This window comes from Triturus cristatus, chromosome 10 (assembly GCF_964204655.1).
Source record: "Triturus cristatus chromosome 10, aTriCri1.1, whole genome shotgun sequence".
Classification (NCBI taxonomy): Eukaryota; Metazoa; Chordata; class Amphibia; order Caudata; family Salamandridae; genus Triturus; species Triturus cristatus.
This window is the reverse complement of record NC_140593.1, coordinates 1,139,216,572-1,139,229,766: the sequence shown is the minus strand read 5'-3', so window position 1 is coordinate 1,139,229,766 and position 13,195 is coordinate 1,139,216,572. Positions and strand designations below refer to the sequence as shown.

The 13,195-nt window shown below is 49.2% G+C and overlaps 1 protein-coding gene across 2 annotated transcripts in view; it reads right to left on the bottom strand.

Moving 5' to 3' along the window:
• PRKCB (protein kinase C beta) overlaps positions 1 to 13,195 on the bottom strand; it is a 1,047,370-nt gene that overhangs the window by 218,417 nt on the left and 815,758 nt on the right. For both annotated transcript variants that reach the window (XM_085629465.1, XM_085629464.1), the window contains exon 15: positions 12,828 to 12,935. In XM_085629465.1, coding sequence (XP_085485591.1) covers positions 12,828 to 12,935 — 108 coding nt within the window. The remainder of the gene's footprint in view (positions 1 to 12,827; positions 12,936 to 13,195) is intronic.

Genomic DNA, 13,195 nt, shown 5'->3' with positions numbered 1-13,195 from the left:
GGGCTATAAAAGCCATGCAAAAATCCCTTGACATCAGTGGCAGGCGATTGTGCGAATAGGCCGGAGGCTATACGAAGCGCCGGAGGGCTGGTGCCCTGACGGGGGGAGGCGACACGGACGGACCTCCCCCACCTCCCCAGGTGGAGGCTTGCCAGGCACCCCGACCGCCTTTTACTCGCCGGCCAGCTAAGCTGCACCCAACCGTCTTTTACTCGCCGGCCAGCTAAGCTGCACCCAGCCATCTTTTTCATCGGCCTGCTGAATTTCACCCTGGCACGCTGTGCGGATCCTCCCAGTCACTTCTTCCTTCAATAACGGAGGGTGCCCTGGCGGGGGGAGGCGACGCGGACAGGCCTCCCCCACCTCCCCAGGTGGAGGCTCGCCAGCAGATGAGGGCACCCCAACCGCATCTTTCACACGTCAGCCAGCTGAGTTGCGCCCTGCCACTTCATTCGCCGTTCGGCTGAGCCGGCACCCCTGCACGCGGCCGCCAGGCAACCACCCAAGCACCGGGTTCACCAAGACTGCCGCTAGCACCCGACGCGGGGAGTGGGCCCCCGCAGCCAAGTAAGTAGGGGCCCACTCCGATGGTGATACCATCCGAACTGCTGTTGTCGCTGCTACTGGAACCACTCCGGTGGCAATACCATCTGAACTGCCGCTGTAGCTGCTGTTGGCCCCTCTCCGATAGCCGTACCGAAGAGCTGCTGCTACTGCTGCCATTGAACTCCGGCGGTTGACCCCTCCGGTTCCAGGCCTGGCCCACCGTGAGACAATTCTGGACTCGAAAGCTTGTTTGCTCGGGCATGGGCCCCACCCTTGACAGAACGCTCCCCTCAGCCTTGCAGAATTGGTTGGAGTCATTTGACGTTCGACTCCTGCGGACTTCCGGTAAGGACAAAACCACCACCATTGCTCTTTTTGCCCCCGGGCGGCAGCCACCTTGCCTCCGCTTGATACAGTGAGACAGTAAAGCGTCGGCGGAAGAACCCGCCTGCTGCCCCGCCCTAAGAACAAACCGTGGCATTGCTACAAGGTTGCAGTGACGCCATGCTGACGCAAAGTTGACGCTAACGAAAGTTCTCGAACTACCGAAAGGAATTCTGGTTCAACTGCTAATTCATGGAAAGACTTAGACTGTGCACTGGCCCGACCCCGCCCTAAGATGGCGCTGATGTAGGAGTGGCCTACAACTCCTTGTGGCGTTCCAGTCACGTGACATTCGTGTTAAAAAGAGATATATATACATGTATGCGATGCTTTCACACATGACGATGGGGGAGAGGGGGGAACCGATTTTTATGTTAATCTAGTGTTGCTCATGTTGCTCGACGCCTCTCGCACCGTGGCCGGCCTATAGCGGCTGTAGGCCCGTATTTCTACACTGACATTGTTTTAAATAAAGGGCTTCTTAAAAAGGAATTACGGAATCAGTGTCATGACTAATCATCTGGGTTGTTGAAGGTTTCTCTTTTAAATAAAAGATTGTCACTCCTAAGCAAAAGCATACAGATAATACGGACTCAATTTGCCTAAAATATTTTTGTTTAACGGAATTTGTACCCATCACGCCTGCCCCCTTTTTCCAAGAATTGTCGAATCAATAATGAACTATAACTTAAGGTATATGTCGCACGCAAGGTATGGTATCCTGCACCATAATACACGACCAATTGAGAAATACATGCACGACCAGGGAACCCGAATTTAGGAGATGAATGAACTAGAGCATCTTTGCCTCGAACTAAAGAATAATAGGTCCGTGGTATTACCCACCCCTGCGGCTAGCCTGGTACATGGTAGGTAGAACCTTTCGTGTCTGCGCGCGCTGGGATATTTTGAATACTGCACCTCCCCTCTTATTTTCCCCTCTATAGGTCACGACGAAGTTCCGACTGAAGAGTGGAGTGGACCTGGACCGCACCGAGTTCAATATCAGGGAAAACATAGACAAACGTTGTGAGATAGTGCGTAAAGTTACAGACCATCATTGGGAACATGAAAAACCGTATGATATGATTGTGCGTGTGTACTACGATTATACAATATGAATGTGTATGCATTTCATGTTTGGATCACTTGAAGAGAGCGTCACTGTATGATTGAAGTGCGCGTCCACCGATCAAAGGGAGGAGAATAAAGGGTCAGACAACCCATAAGATGAACTACAAAATACTGAAGGTACGCAGCATGCATAGGAATAGAGGACAGGAAAGGAGAGGTCCCCGTGCTCGACGCAGCCCTGAGTCTCCGTCTTGATGCATGTACTGTCACACCCTATCCGGCATTTGTGTGTATGTGGTCACCGAATTTATGTCTTTTCCCCGCTTGTGTTTTCTTACCTGGAACAGACCCATGCTACTCCATGTTGTGTGTGCACCAAGTGGCCTATTATCTTACCCATCTCTCTCTCTCTCGTTTTGTGTCGTATGTATGCCAAAATAGCCTACTTGATGCACACGTCTCCGTCTCTCTCTCTCCGTCTCTCTCTCTCCCTGTCTCTCCCTGTCTCTCCCTGTCTCTCCCTGTCTCTCCCTGTCTCTCCCTGTCTCTCCCTGTCTCTCTCTGTCTCTCTCTGTCTCTCCCTGTCTCTCCCTGTCTCTCCCTGTCTCTCCCTGTCTCTCTCTGTCTCTCTCTGTCTCTCTCCGTCTCTCTCCGTCTCTCTCCGTCTCTCTCCGTCTCTCTCCGTCTCTCTCCGTCTCTCTCCGTCTCTCTCCGTCTCTCTCCGTCTCTCTCCGTCTCTCTCTCTCTCTCTCTCTCTCTCTCTCTCTCTCTCTCTCTCTCTCTCTCTCTCTCTCTCTCTCTCTCTCTCTCTCTCTCTCTCTCTCTCTCTCTCTCTCTCTCTCTCTCTCTCACTCTCACTCTCACTCTCACTCTCACTCTCACTCTCACTCTCACTCTCACTCTCACTCTCACTCTCTCACTCTCACTCTCTCTCCCCCCCTCCCTCGCAAAAGGCTCTTTTCTTGCCCTCTTTTCTTCTTGAATAAATTAACGACATACACCTCTTTGGTAAGTGTATAATTGGCCTGAACACAGTAGTGTTCGAACAAATTGACAGAAACAAAAACGACCATACTTTACCACGTTACTACCTCTCCTTTTTACAAACATTAAGCCTAATCGGCTGAGAAGGAAAGGACAGGTAAGACGACTGATGTCTCCCAATCTGACCCTCAACACGGGGACTATATGTCAGTGGTTTTTGTTCTTAGAGGACACCATCTCCACCACCCAGAATTACCCCTGACCAATTAGCCCGAAATAGAATGTCTAAAGCACCCTGTTCTCCCAGAGATAACTCCAGCCCTATACTAGCCGTCTCAGAGTATCCCGAACGAAACAGCTGATGGCCCTGTTTTAAACTGATAAAGGGTCACCTACTGTATGAAAAGGATACTCATGAACGCATGACAGTAGCACCTCGCACTTACGGGTATTACCAAACCTTGTATTATAAGGCGCAGAAACCGACACCTAGAAGGCCAGACGATGGACAGGGACACCCACAGAACCCTGCACCACAGCAGTAATTAATAGATTAGTAACACGCACATTAACATCAGAGTTAATAGGCACCAATCATGTAGTAACAGATAAGAGCATTTCCGCAACTACTCAGTGGTTGGGAGAGAGAATGAAGTATGTAAATGTCTTCCCTGCCAAGATCTCTAAGACTTTCGTTTCTTATAACCTATTCAAGGATAACCTGCAGCCATCGGAAGAGAGGGGTCGGACGTGACGCACAGTCTGGCTGCGGATCATAAAGCATCTATGACATCGACCAAGGGGGAAGCGACGAAGCAACAAGGGTGTGAGACGAGACACCATTATCAGAACGATGAGCGCGAAGGGCTACATCGAGGCCCCTGCTCACTGACCAGCGTGCCTGAAGTCTCAACCCGTCGGGCCCGATTGATGGGCCCAGTGCTGAAAAGATTCTGCTCTCCTTGGTCCGCATTTTTGATCCGATCCCATGCCACCCCATTCTCTCTTCCTCTTTCATTTGGACTATGACTTTGACCTACTACCGAGGAACAAAAGGCCGGCACCCTGTCTCAAAAGTACCTGTGGTAAACTGTGTTAAGGAACAGGACTGTGATCAAAGAACAGTGAGTGGTCACACCCTGCCACGTGAAGAAATCGGATTTGAGCTGGACCTTAGTTCCACCGCCGGTGCTCAACAGTGCCAACGAAAGAAGAACAACAATGAGAGCTTACCAGTGATAGCTCTTTATGAAACAAGGACACTGGAAAGAAGAACCCATGTCAAAGTTGAAAATCCTCTCCCAACCACCTTATTATATTAACTATCTTCTTATCAAGTTTTCATGATGTTGCATCAATCACTTCCGACTGTACACTGAGAAGTTAAGAAAATGTAACTTTGTATAGTAACATTCATACAACACCAGCCATGTACACGACTATACTGCAACTTTGAATGTACTTCCTCCTCGCCTACTTTATCAAACTGTATGAGACAATGTACAAATGTGTCAGATTACTCCTGCCTACCCTAAACGACTCTGTATCTTTAAAATGTGTGACGAACATTGACGATACTGTAACTAAAAGGCTAACAAAGGCGAATATTGGCCGGACAAGCTGGCGAGATATGTTAAAAGGGAGGACTGTGGAAATTTAGCTCGCAAACTGAACATTATCTGCGCCATCTTGCCCCTCCCCAGCGCCACGCACAGCGAATGCACGGCCGCCATTTTAGGCACCCCACTCTCTCCCCGCTCACTCTCGACCGCCAGCGCTTTCCCCTGGTGCTGCGAGCATCCCCCCGCGCGCTGGCCACCCCCGCTCTCTCATACAGGCCATAAACCCTCTCCTTCTGCGCGACCCTGCTACGGAACCACTTCCGACCGACAACCCATACATGGTCATGCCTCTCCTTTGATAACCCCCTTCCTCTGCGCCCCATTGTCTGAACTGGTCCCAGGCCATCACCTAGCCCTGCGGATGCAGTTTATTGCCCCTACTGTAAGGGAAACACCCCACATCAAAGGGATTACAGTAGATCAAAGCCCCTACCCCCTGAGACCCGGCCGGTTGCACACACCCCCGGGAATTAGCGGAATTCCCTGCTGCGCGATAGCCATCTCCCACTGCGGGTAGGGTGGGAACCTCTACTGTAACCATGTGTGGGATCAGATCTGAGCCAGGGGCTTCAGGGGATGTTCTTTCAGGCATCAAGGGAATCTCAAGAATATACTATGTATAATAAAGCAATAAACCAGTGTATAAGAGACCAGGTCTCAGAGATGCAGTTAGAGCACCTCGTGACGATACCTTGCTGTCAGATCTGATGTGTTCTGCTCCGACGGAATAAAACTTTGTTTCCTGCCTTCCAGTCTCCGGCGCCTGCCTCTTTTATTGGTAAATTATCGAGTGGTATGAGAGGCGATTACCGCCGGGCAAATACTTGAAAGGTTATCGACTGAAACTGCCGCTACCATTTAACAGGCATGTATAGTGAAACCACAACTTAACATGAGACCTGCAGAACAATCTCCAGTAAACATTCTAGCCACCCCTCTCCCCTTGTTCTAACACCTCCCATCACCTCTAGGTGCTGATTCACGCTTTTAGAGTACCGCCCTTTCATTAACTGTTGGCTAGCCTCCCTTTTAAAATAAGTTTTGATTTCGGTTTTGCGAAACTTTACAGCTATATAGCCAGGTTACGCAGTACTAAAGGGGTGCTACGGGGACCAGCATGGCCGCAATAGAGGTCCGCTGATAACCATTTGGGTGCACTATCGTTTGTTTAGGTTTCACTCTAAGGGGTCCATGAAACCCTACACTGCCCCTAACATGGGGGTGCGGGCTAGGTGCTCACATTGTCTGTGGAGGCTACGCCAGGAGGCGGGACAACGTATCACCTGATGGCCTGCTGGGGTTGCTGTTGGTCACAAATACCTGGGCCTGTCTCGTCTCACGGTTTCTCAGATGGGTGGGCAGTTAGATGGATGGTGCCCGCTTCCGGGATCTGCGCATATACGTAGGGCTGGTATAATGAAGACGCAACATAGCACATGAACTGCAGGGTAATGTCCCAGCCTCCCTTTCACTGTTATTATTCTTCTTTGTGAGAATAGGGCTTGAGTTGCTATGGGTGTGGGTTGTAAGGGGAGTACAATCTCATGATGTAGACAATGGGGCTGGCATGTGAACTCTATCTCTTATCCAAAGGATAAGAGCACCAATCATCTGTGTTCCTTTACGTATGGCTGGATCCACGACTGTGATACCTGGGAGATGATCCACACCGCAATGACGGCAAGATGTTGACAGGAAGTGGGACCGGAAGATCTGGGACGGGTGTGGCAAGCGGAGGCATCAAGTGTGATGAGCGATCAAGAGAAAGGCTCAGATGTGCCAGCATGCATGGCTGAGATGCTGCGGCCCATACACTGTCTTTGGTTGGGTATAGAGACAACCAGAATTTTCCGTCAGTGAGGGTATTTAGCAGTCCGCTACGATACAAGTGTACATATCTTGCCAGCATGACCAAACTCAGTGGTAACGAACAGCTGCAGTACCTCAGCACCCCTTTTTTTGAAAGGGTATTCTGCTATTAAGCAATATCTTACGGCGCTTGTACACACAAGTGCCATCTTAGCGGGTACTGCGCGGCGTTGGGATGCTCCGTAGTATGGGTTTTTTCCTTGGAAGCAAGGAAGCAAACAGGTAGTTATTAGGCGAAGGGGTTCATTCGGAGCCTATCCCAAAACCTAGTGGCCAGGCGCGCTGTATTTTCACATTCCTTGGCTATGTTTATGGGAGATCTTGGGGCTTGTGGGGCACCCCCTGTCTAGTCTCCCAATTTTTCAATTTTCCGGGAGCAGCCGGCTATTTCGGTATGGCAACAACCCTGTTGAGGTGGGTGCAGTTACACTAGCAATGAGTCTCATGTCTGGTGCAACGTGTCTGTCTGGCGCAATGTGTCTATCAATTGAGGCCAGTTATTGGCTCCCAGATAGTATGTTAGTCTCCTTTTAATTCAGCCCAAGTTTAAGGGGATGGGTGTACAGCTGGTACAGAAGTTCCTTAAGGTAGCCTGCCCTGCCAGGAAACAGGCAGTATGCCTGTAACTGGTATTTGATAGAGGCACCCTGAGCAGGTTCCGGAATATAGTTGTTACGGGGGCATCATCTGGGTGCAAGAAGATATCACCCTTTTTTGAGGGGATGTTTTCGGCGATTGACTGCCTTGGGCATGGCACACGTCCGGTATAACGGACTTATTCTTCGTAGGGTGGAGAGTGGTATGTGCCAGGCAATAGTGGGTACCAGCCAGTTGGGGAAGTAAGTACAGTGGCTCCGACCTATTCTGCAATGCTTCCCGGGCAGCAATTTTTCTAATTCAGCCATTTCAGGCTCGGGTCTCCCCTTGACATCAGCATCAGTGTACCTTCAAGTCTCTACGGATCTCGCGGTGTTAGAGTTTTGTGCAAGGCGACCTGTTTCTCAGAAGCGTCTTGGGTTGCGCAGGCCATACAGCACCCAGAACAGCGGTTTGGTCTGGTTTATACCAAGGAAATTCAGGCAAGGCTTCCTGCCCGTGATAAGGATGACTATTTCTCATAAAGCATGTCGGCACAGAAAGTGCATAGTTAAGTCTCACTGGGCCTGGCATCTTAGCATTTATAAGGTATATTATAAGGTATATATATATATATCTATATTTAAAAAGATGTAAAGTAAAAAGAGAATTAAGATGCAAAAGAAAAATAGATAAAAACTTTTCCCTGAGCCAATCTTTCCCTTACATTGCGCAGTGTTTGATTTTGCTTCTCCCTGAAGGAACAGACTTCAGTAACTAAAAAATACAGCCTCCAATAGGTGAGTAGGTATGAATTCCGTTGACTCAGGTCTCAGAATTAGTCCAGCAGAATACCAAGTGAATGCCATTTGCTGAGGTCTTGGCGATAGGGCAGAACGTCTAAAGAAGGTTATTGGCTGGGGTATTGGAGGGAGTGCAGAGTAACTAGCTAATGATATTGGCCGACATCTTGGAGGAAGTGCAGAGTATCTGTAGAATGCCAGTGGATGAGGTGCTGTAGGGAGGCAGCATACATTAACGCACATATTGAGGCTTTGAAGAAGAGATCAAATGGTACAAGTGTGGCGCAGACACCCTGTGGCCAAAGGGATAAAATATGGGTTGACATTATAAGTACATTTCACTTGCAATCCTGTGATTTACTTTTACAAACCACTGTAATTTCGTACTTTCAGTTGGTCTCTTTGGAGTGAACTAAGACCACAACTCCCAGAATGCAGGTGTCTTTTTAAATGGAAGCCCAGGACTGGAAACATGGCGGCTCTTTGATATGTGTCCAGGACAAGCAGTCACTGAAGTGAGTGGGGAGCGTGTGGGGTGCAAAGTAGAAAATACGAGTGGGAAACTAGCATTAACTGTCCCTCTGGTGCAATGGGTCGTTCTCACACCTATCTGAAAGGGAACTGATACACTTGCCAACCTTAAGGTCATTTTCACCATGAGATTGTGCAGGAAATGGGGTGTGGCCCTGGCAAGGTGGTGAGACCATGGCGTTTGGGGCTTTAGACGCCGCGCCCTGCCTGATCGTCCACCTGTCCCCAACAACCCACAACAATAATTAACTCCTCTGGAACTACATTCTATGACTGCACCCCCGCTGTGCAAAGTATTTACACCTGCGGTACAAAAGGGGGTGGTGATGGACGGAGCATCAGAACCAATCAAACACTCACACCCAGTCAACAGACGTGAGTCCCTTGCTCACTTTGCCACTGGAATCAAGCAAGCCTGGCTGAAGACGGCTGAAATGCCAGAAACCGGTCCTAGGAAGCTTGTTTCCGGTCCAGGGAAGGCATGGCTTGGCAGTTCGGGCTGGACTGTTCCCATGAGGCACAGGGTCAGACTGATTTGCATATGGCCATGTCTGAACTGGGGTGGCAGAGTGGGCTAAAGAACGGTGGTGGATCAAACCCAGATCTGTTGACTGGGTGTGAGTATTCTGATGCTCCGTCCATCACCACCCCCTTTTGTACCGCTAAGTATTTACACCTGAGCTGGAATCCTCTTCTACCCGAGGGTTTCCAGTTCACCTGTGCTCGTGCCTTTAACAGAAATAGCGGATTCCACCCGGAAGCTGCTCCCCATTTTTTGTGCAACCAAGCGTGCTGTGCACGCGCCACCGGGCGCCATTTGTTGGACGTGGAGCTGTTTGCGGCCCTTCCTCGGGTTTTCGCCGAGTCGGCGCGGCCTCGGCGAGTTTTTCAATCTCGGGGAGGGGAGGCGTGATGAAACAAGTCCTCGTCCGCTTGATTGATGCCCCCCATCATAAAATGTGCTGCAAGAGCCCACCAAACCAGCAGAGCCCCAGCCGGCGCGCGCGCCCCCCTCCTCGGCACGCTTGGGTGCCCTCGAGCCGCCCGCACCACCAGGAGTGTGAAGAGCTCCATTAAAGAAACAGCCCCCGAGCAGATGTGGCACTCCCGGGGCCGGCGCACGTGCCCGCCTGGCTGTGAGTGATGTGACGGAGAGCGGAGGGGACAGGTGCATTTATCCCATCCTGTGCTCCCCCTCCCCCACAGCACACTCGATCAGGCAGAGCTAAACAAACCCCCCCCAGCTTCCAATCAAGACTGGGAAACACGGACGTGCAATGACAAAACCGCCAGGGTGCAGGAAGTGATGTCATGCACCCTTTGACCTCGATGACATCACAGGCTTTGTTCTCAACGTCTCCTACTGTCTATGTGTGGTCAACCGGAAGGGCAAGGCGCGGATACTACCGAAAACAGACAGGAGCCTTATTGTCCAGTTTTTATTTTCTCTTCCTGAATGTAAACAGTGCCCCTGCAATGGCAGGGCCAGGAGTAGCAAAGAGCGAGGGTGCTTAAATACACACCAGGGGCTGCATGTTTTAACCCTTACTACTGCTAACTGCCCCCATACTAAGAACCTATAAAAATGCATAACCCCCCCCCCCCCACATACACACACCTTCACCAGAACACCTAACTCCAGGGCAGCCCCTCATCTCCTCCATTAAAATACACATTTATTGATGGTTCCTGGCATTGACTGTGAAGTGACCTGGAAAGGGTTCCCTGAGGCCTTTGGCGTACTTTGCTCACAATCAAAGTGGCTTCTGCGTGTTGTGCCCCACGAATGTCATCAGTTACATAAACAAACGACAAAGTGATGCGGGTAAGGCTTGAATTCACCCCCAGCCAGTGGTGAGTGCCCGGGGATGTGATCTAGACCACGGTTTTCACCACTTTGTCGCTGTAGACAGAGGCCTGCCGTATGCTAGTCCGTTTTGGCCCGGCTCAAATGGCCAGTCTGATCTCACCGCCAGGCCAGGTCCCCGAGCGATGGACAGCGATAGTGAGGGTAATATTATTTTTATTGTACATTCTCAATGTAATACCAGCTTGTGTTTGTAAATTAGACACCTGCCACCACTGTGGCTACCAGCATTTTTCATCTTCTGGAGAGAGCTCTTGGGGGAGGGTGGGGTTAATGTGAACCAGAGCCTACTTAGCAGTATACAATAAATGTGACTCCCATTAACCCCGTCTCCTCTTCTTCCTATTTGTCCTCGTGCCCCCAAACCCTGTCCACTTCTCTCGGGGTTTGTGTCCCCTTAAATCAGTCTCAACATGCGTCTGTGGCTCGCAATCTTGTCCTAGTGTCCCAGTCCAAGAGAGATGCTCAGGTCCTGAGTTTGTTTTGTTCTCACTGCAGAGAATTTAGAAAACCCGGCATATTGACATGAGGCTGGAAGTTGGGTCACATCACAAAAATCCCTCGGCATTCAAGCCCCTTCCAATCTAGGGCGTCCTGCAAATGTTGTGCCTTCACACAATCAGCACTTACAGGAAGTGGGTCTAGCCCCAATGTCTATGGTAGAATGGGCTTTACACACAAAAAGGAAAAGGAAGTCATACAATTATCAAGACCTTCCCGAGACAGTTGTAATCACTGTTTTGTTGGAGTTCTGCACAGTAAGATCCCTCAAATATATGTGTATGTATTGTCTTCCCTATCCCTTTTCTCCATCCCAGGTGTTGATCTGTGCAGGGATGTGGACAGCAAGCCTGATGTTGAAGCATGCCTGTACCAGTGGGCGAGGGCATTTTTAACAAACCTTGTGTTTTGCCTGCATGACACTCACACTTGATAACTTTATGGCTTCCTTTTACTTTTGTGTGTGCAAGGTTAGTGATCCAGGAGGGTGGATTAGGAGAGGTGTCTCTTTCCCCTTTGTTTTGTGTGTAATTCTGGTAGAATGGGAACAGTTTTCCAGCCTCTAGTCCATGGTCATGCCCAACAACAAATACTTTCTTCTTTATGCTTGAAACACGGCATGGCATTAAGCCCATAAAGAGCTGGCGAATGTGCTGATCACAGGTTTTTCTCTAAATGATGGTCGAACATAAATGTATACCCACAGAAGCCTTTGGGAGCATTAGAGGGGGTTGGGCACAAACTTCTGCTCAAAATGTTGCCCTCTTTTAACCTAGAAGGCATAGCTGAAACCTATATCTCTTAAAAATGGTGCAGTTTCTGCTCAGGTTGCCAACTTTGATTTCTCTTCCACATCCATGAGGTATATTTGTACTACAGTAGGCAATACCCCTGCCTTAAAAATTGTCTATGGCTACTTCTCGTTACCAACTCCCATCCCTGCCTGTTTGGCATCATTTTACTCCTCTGACAACATCTCTGCCTTACTGGGCCTTCTCTGAATAACCTCTACCCCCATTTTCTGGTGTATATATACCGCACTGTGCTGCCCCTCTAGCAAGATTGGCGCTGTGTAGCTGCCTATATGTTTTAGTCTTAAATGCAGGGCCACTGGAATTATGTGGCAGTGGAGGGCTTATGCGGCAGGGTTGAGGAGATCATGCAGCAAGAAAGCCAAATTATGCAGCATTATGTGGCACGTTTTGAGATAGTATAACTTCATTATTTTGACATTTTTAATCTTGTTAACGCTGTCTGGGCATTAGTTACACCTCTTTAGTACCAGTGTAACAACCAAATATAGACATAAGCTACAGAAAGATGACCAGTCAATGTTTGCAAAGGGCCTTGCACTGCACGGCAACATGTGTTGCGGTGTTTTAATAACTTTTGAACCGTTTGAGCTAGAAACAACATTTCTTTTAGTTAAAATCTGCAGATTATGTAGCAGATGATGGATTATGTGGCAAATCCATTAAATCTATAATTATGAGACAATTGATACGGCAGCACAATTGCATCACTCCAGTGGCCCTGCTTAACTAATTATAATTTTCTGTCCTCTCTCCTCCACAATCACAGAGCCAGGCTCTGCACCCCAAGAAAAGATAACAGCATCTCTAGTCATTCACACACGACTCAAAAACTCTTCTGACACTGGAACTCAACAAATACCATACTCTGTCAAACAGGCTGTACCCCATAGTGCCGCGTGCTATCCACTCGAAATGGGCCTCAGCGTCCCGAATAGTTGGAAAGCAGCATATGAATGTTACAGCACAATGTAACTGCTTGAAAGAACAGGGGTTACCAAGCAAGGAGAGGCACAGCAGGGGAGAAAATGGCCCCAAATCCACTCAAGCAAAGCTAATATTAAAATTACCAGCAGAGTTCAGGTTAATGCGTATTTTCGGTGTTGATTAAATCTGTGATGGGACCACGCCCTCTCTTTCATGAACCTGCTCATTCTGGGTCATTTTCATCCCCGCGTGATTGCATCACATTCTCATCCCTGTTAGTCTTTTCCGCTTCCAAAGGGATTATGGAGCCCCACTCCCAGTATAGTCTTACCCCCTTGCAGATGGCCACAGCTTCCTTTGACATAGATTTGGGATAGGCAACGTTGTGCTCCATGATGGACTGGAAAAGCTCGTCTTCGTCTTCCCCTTCAAAGGGAGCCTGTTATAGAGAGAGAATAAGGAATAAACAGACATGACATTCCACACAAACCACTCAGATAGGAAGCCATGTCACTTCCAGCCATCCAACCAGAGAAACAGAAGCAGCCAGGAACGCAACGGAAAGGAGGAAGCAGCCATTTCACTCATTGCCACCTAACCAAGGAGGAAGAAGCCGACATTTTACTCCTTGCTATCCAACCAGAGAGGAGGAAACCGCCATGACACTCCTAGCCATCCAACCAGAGAAGAGGATGCAGT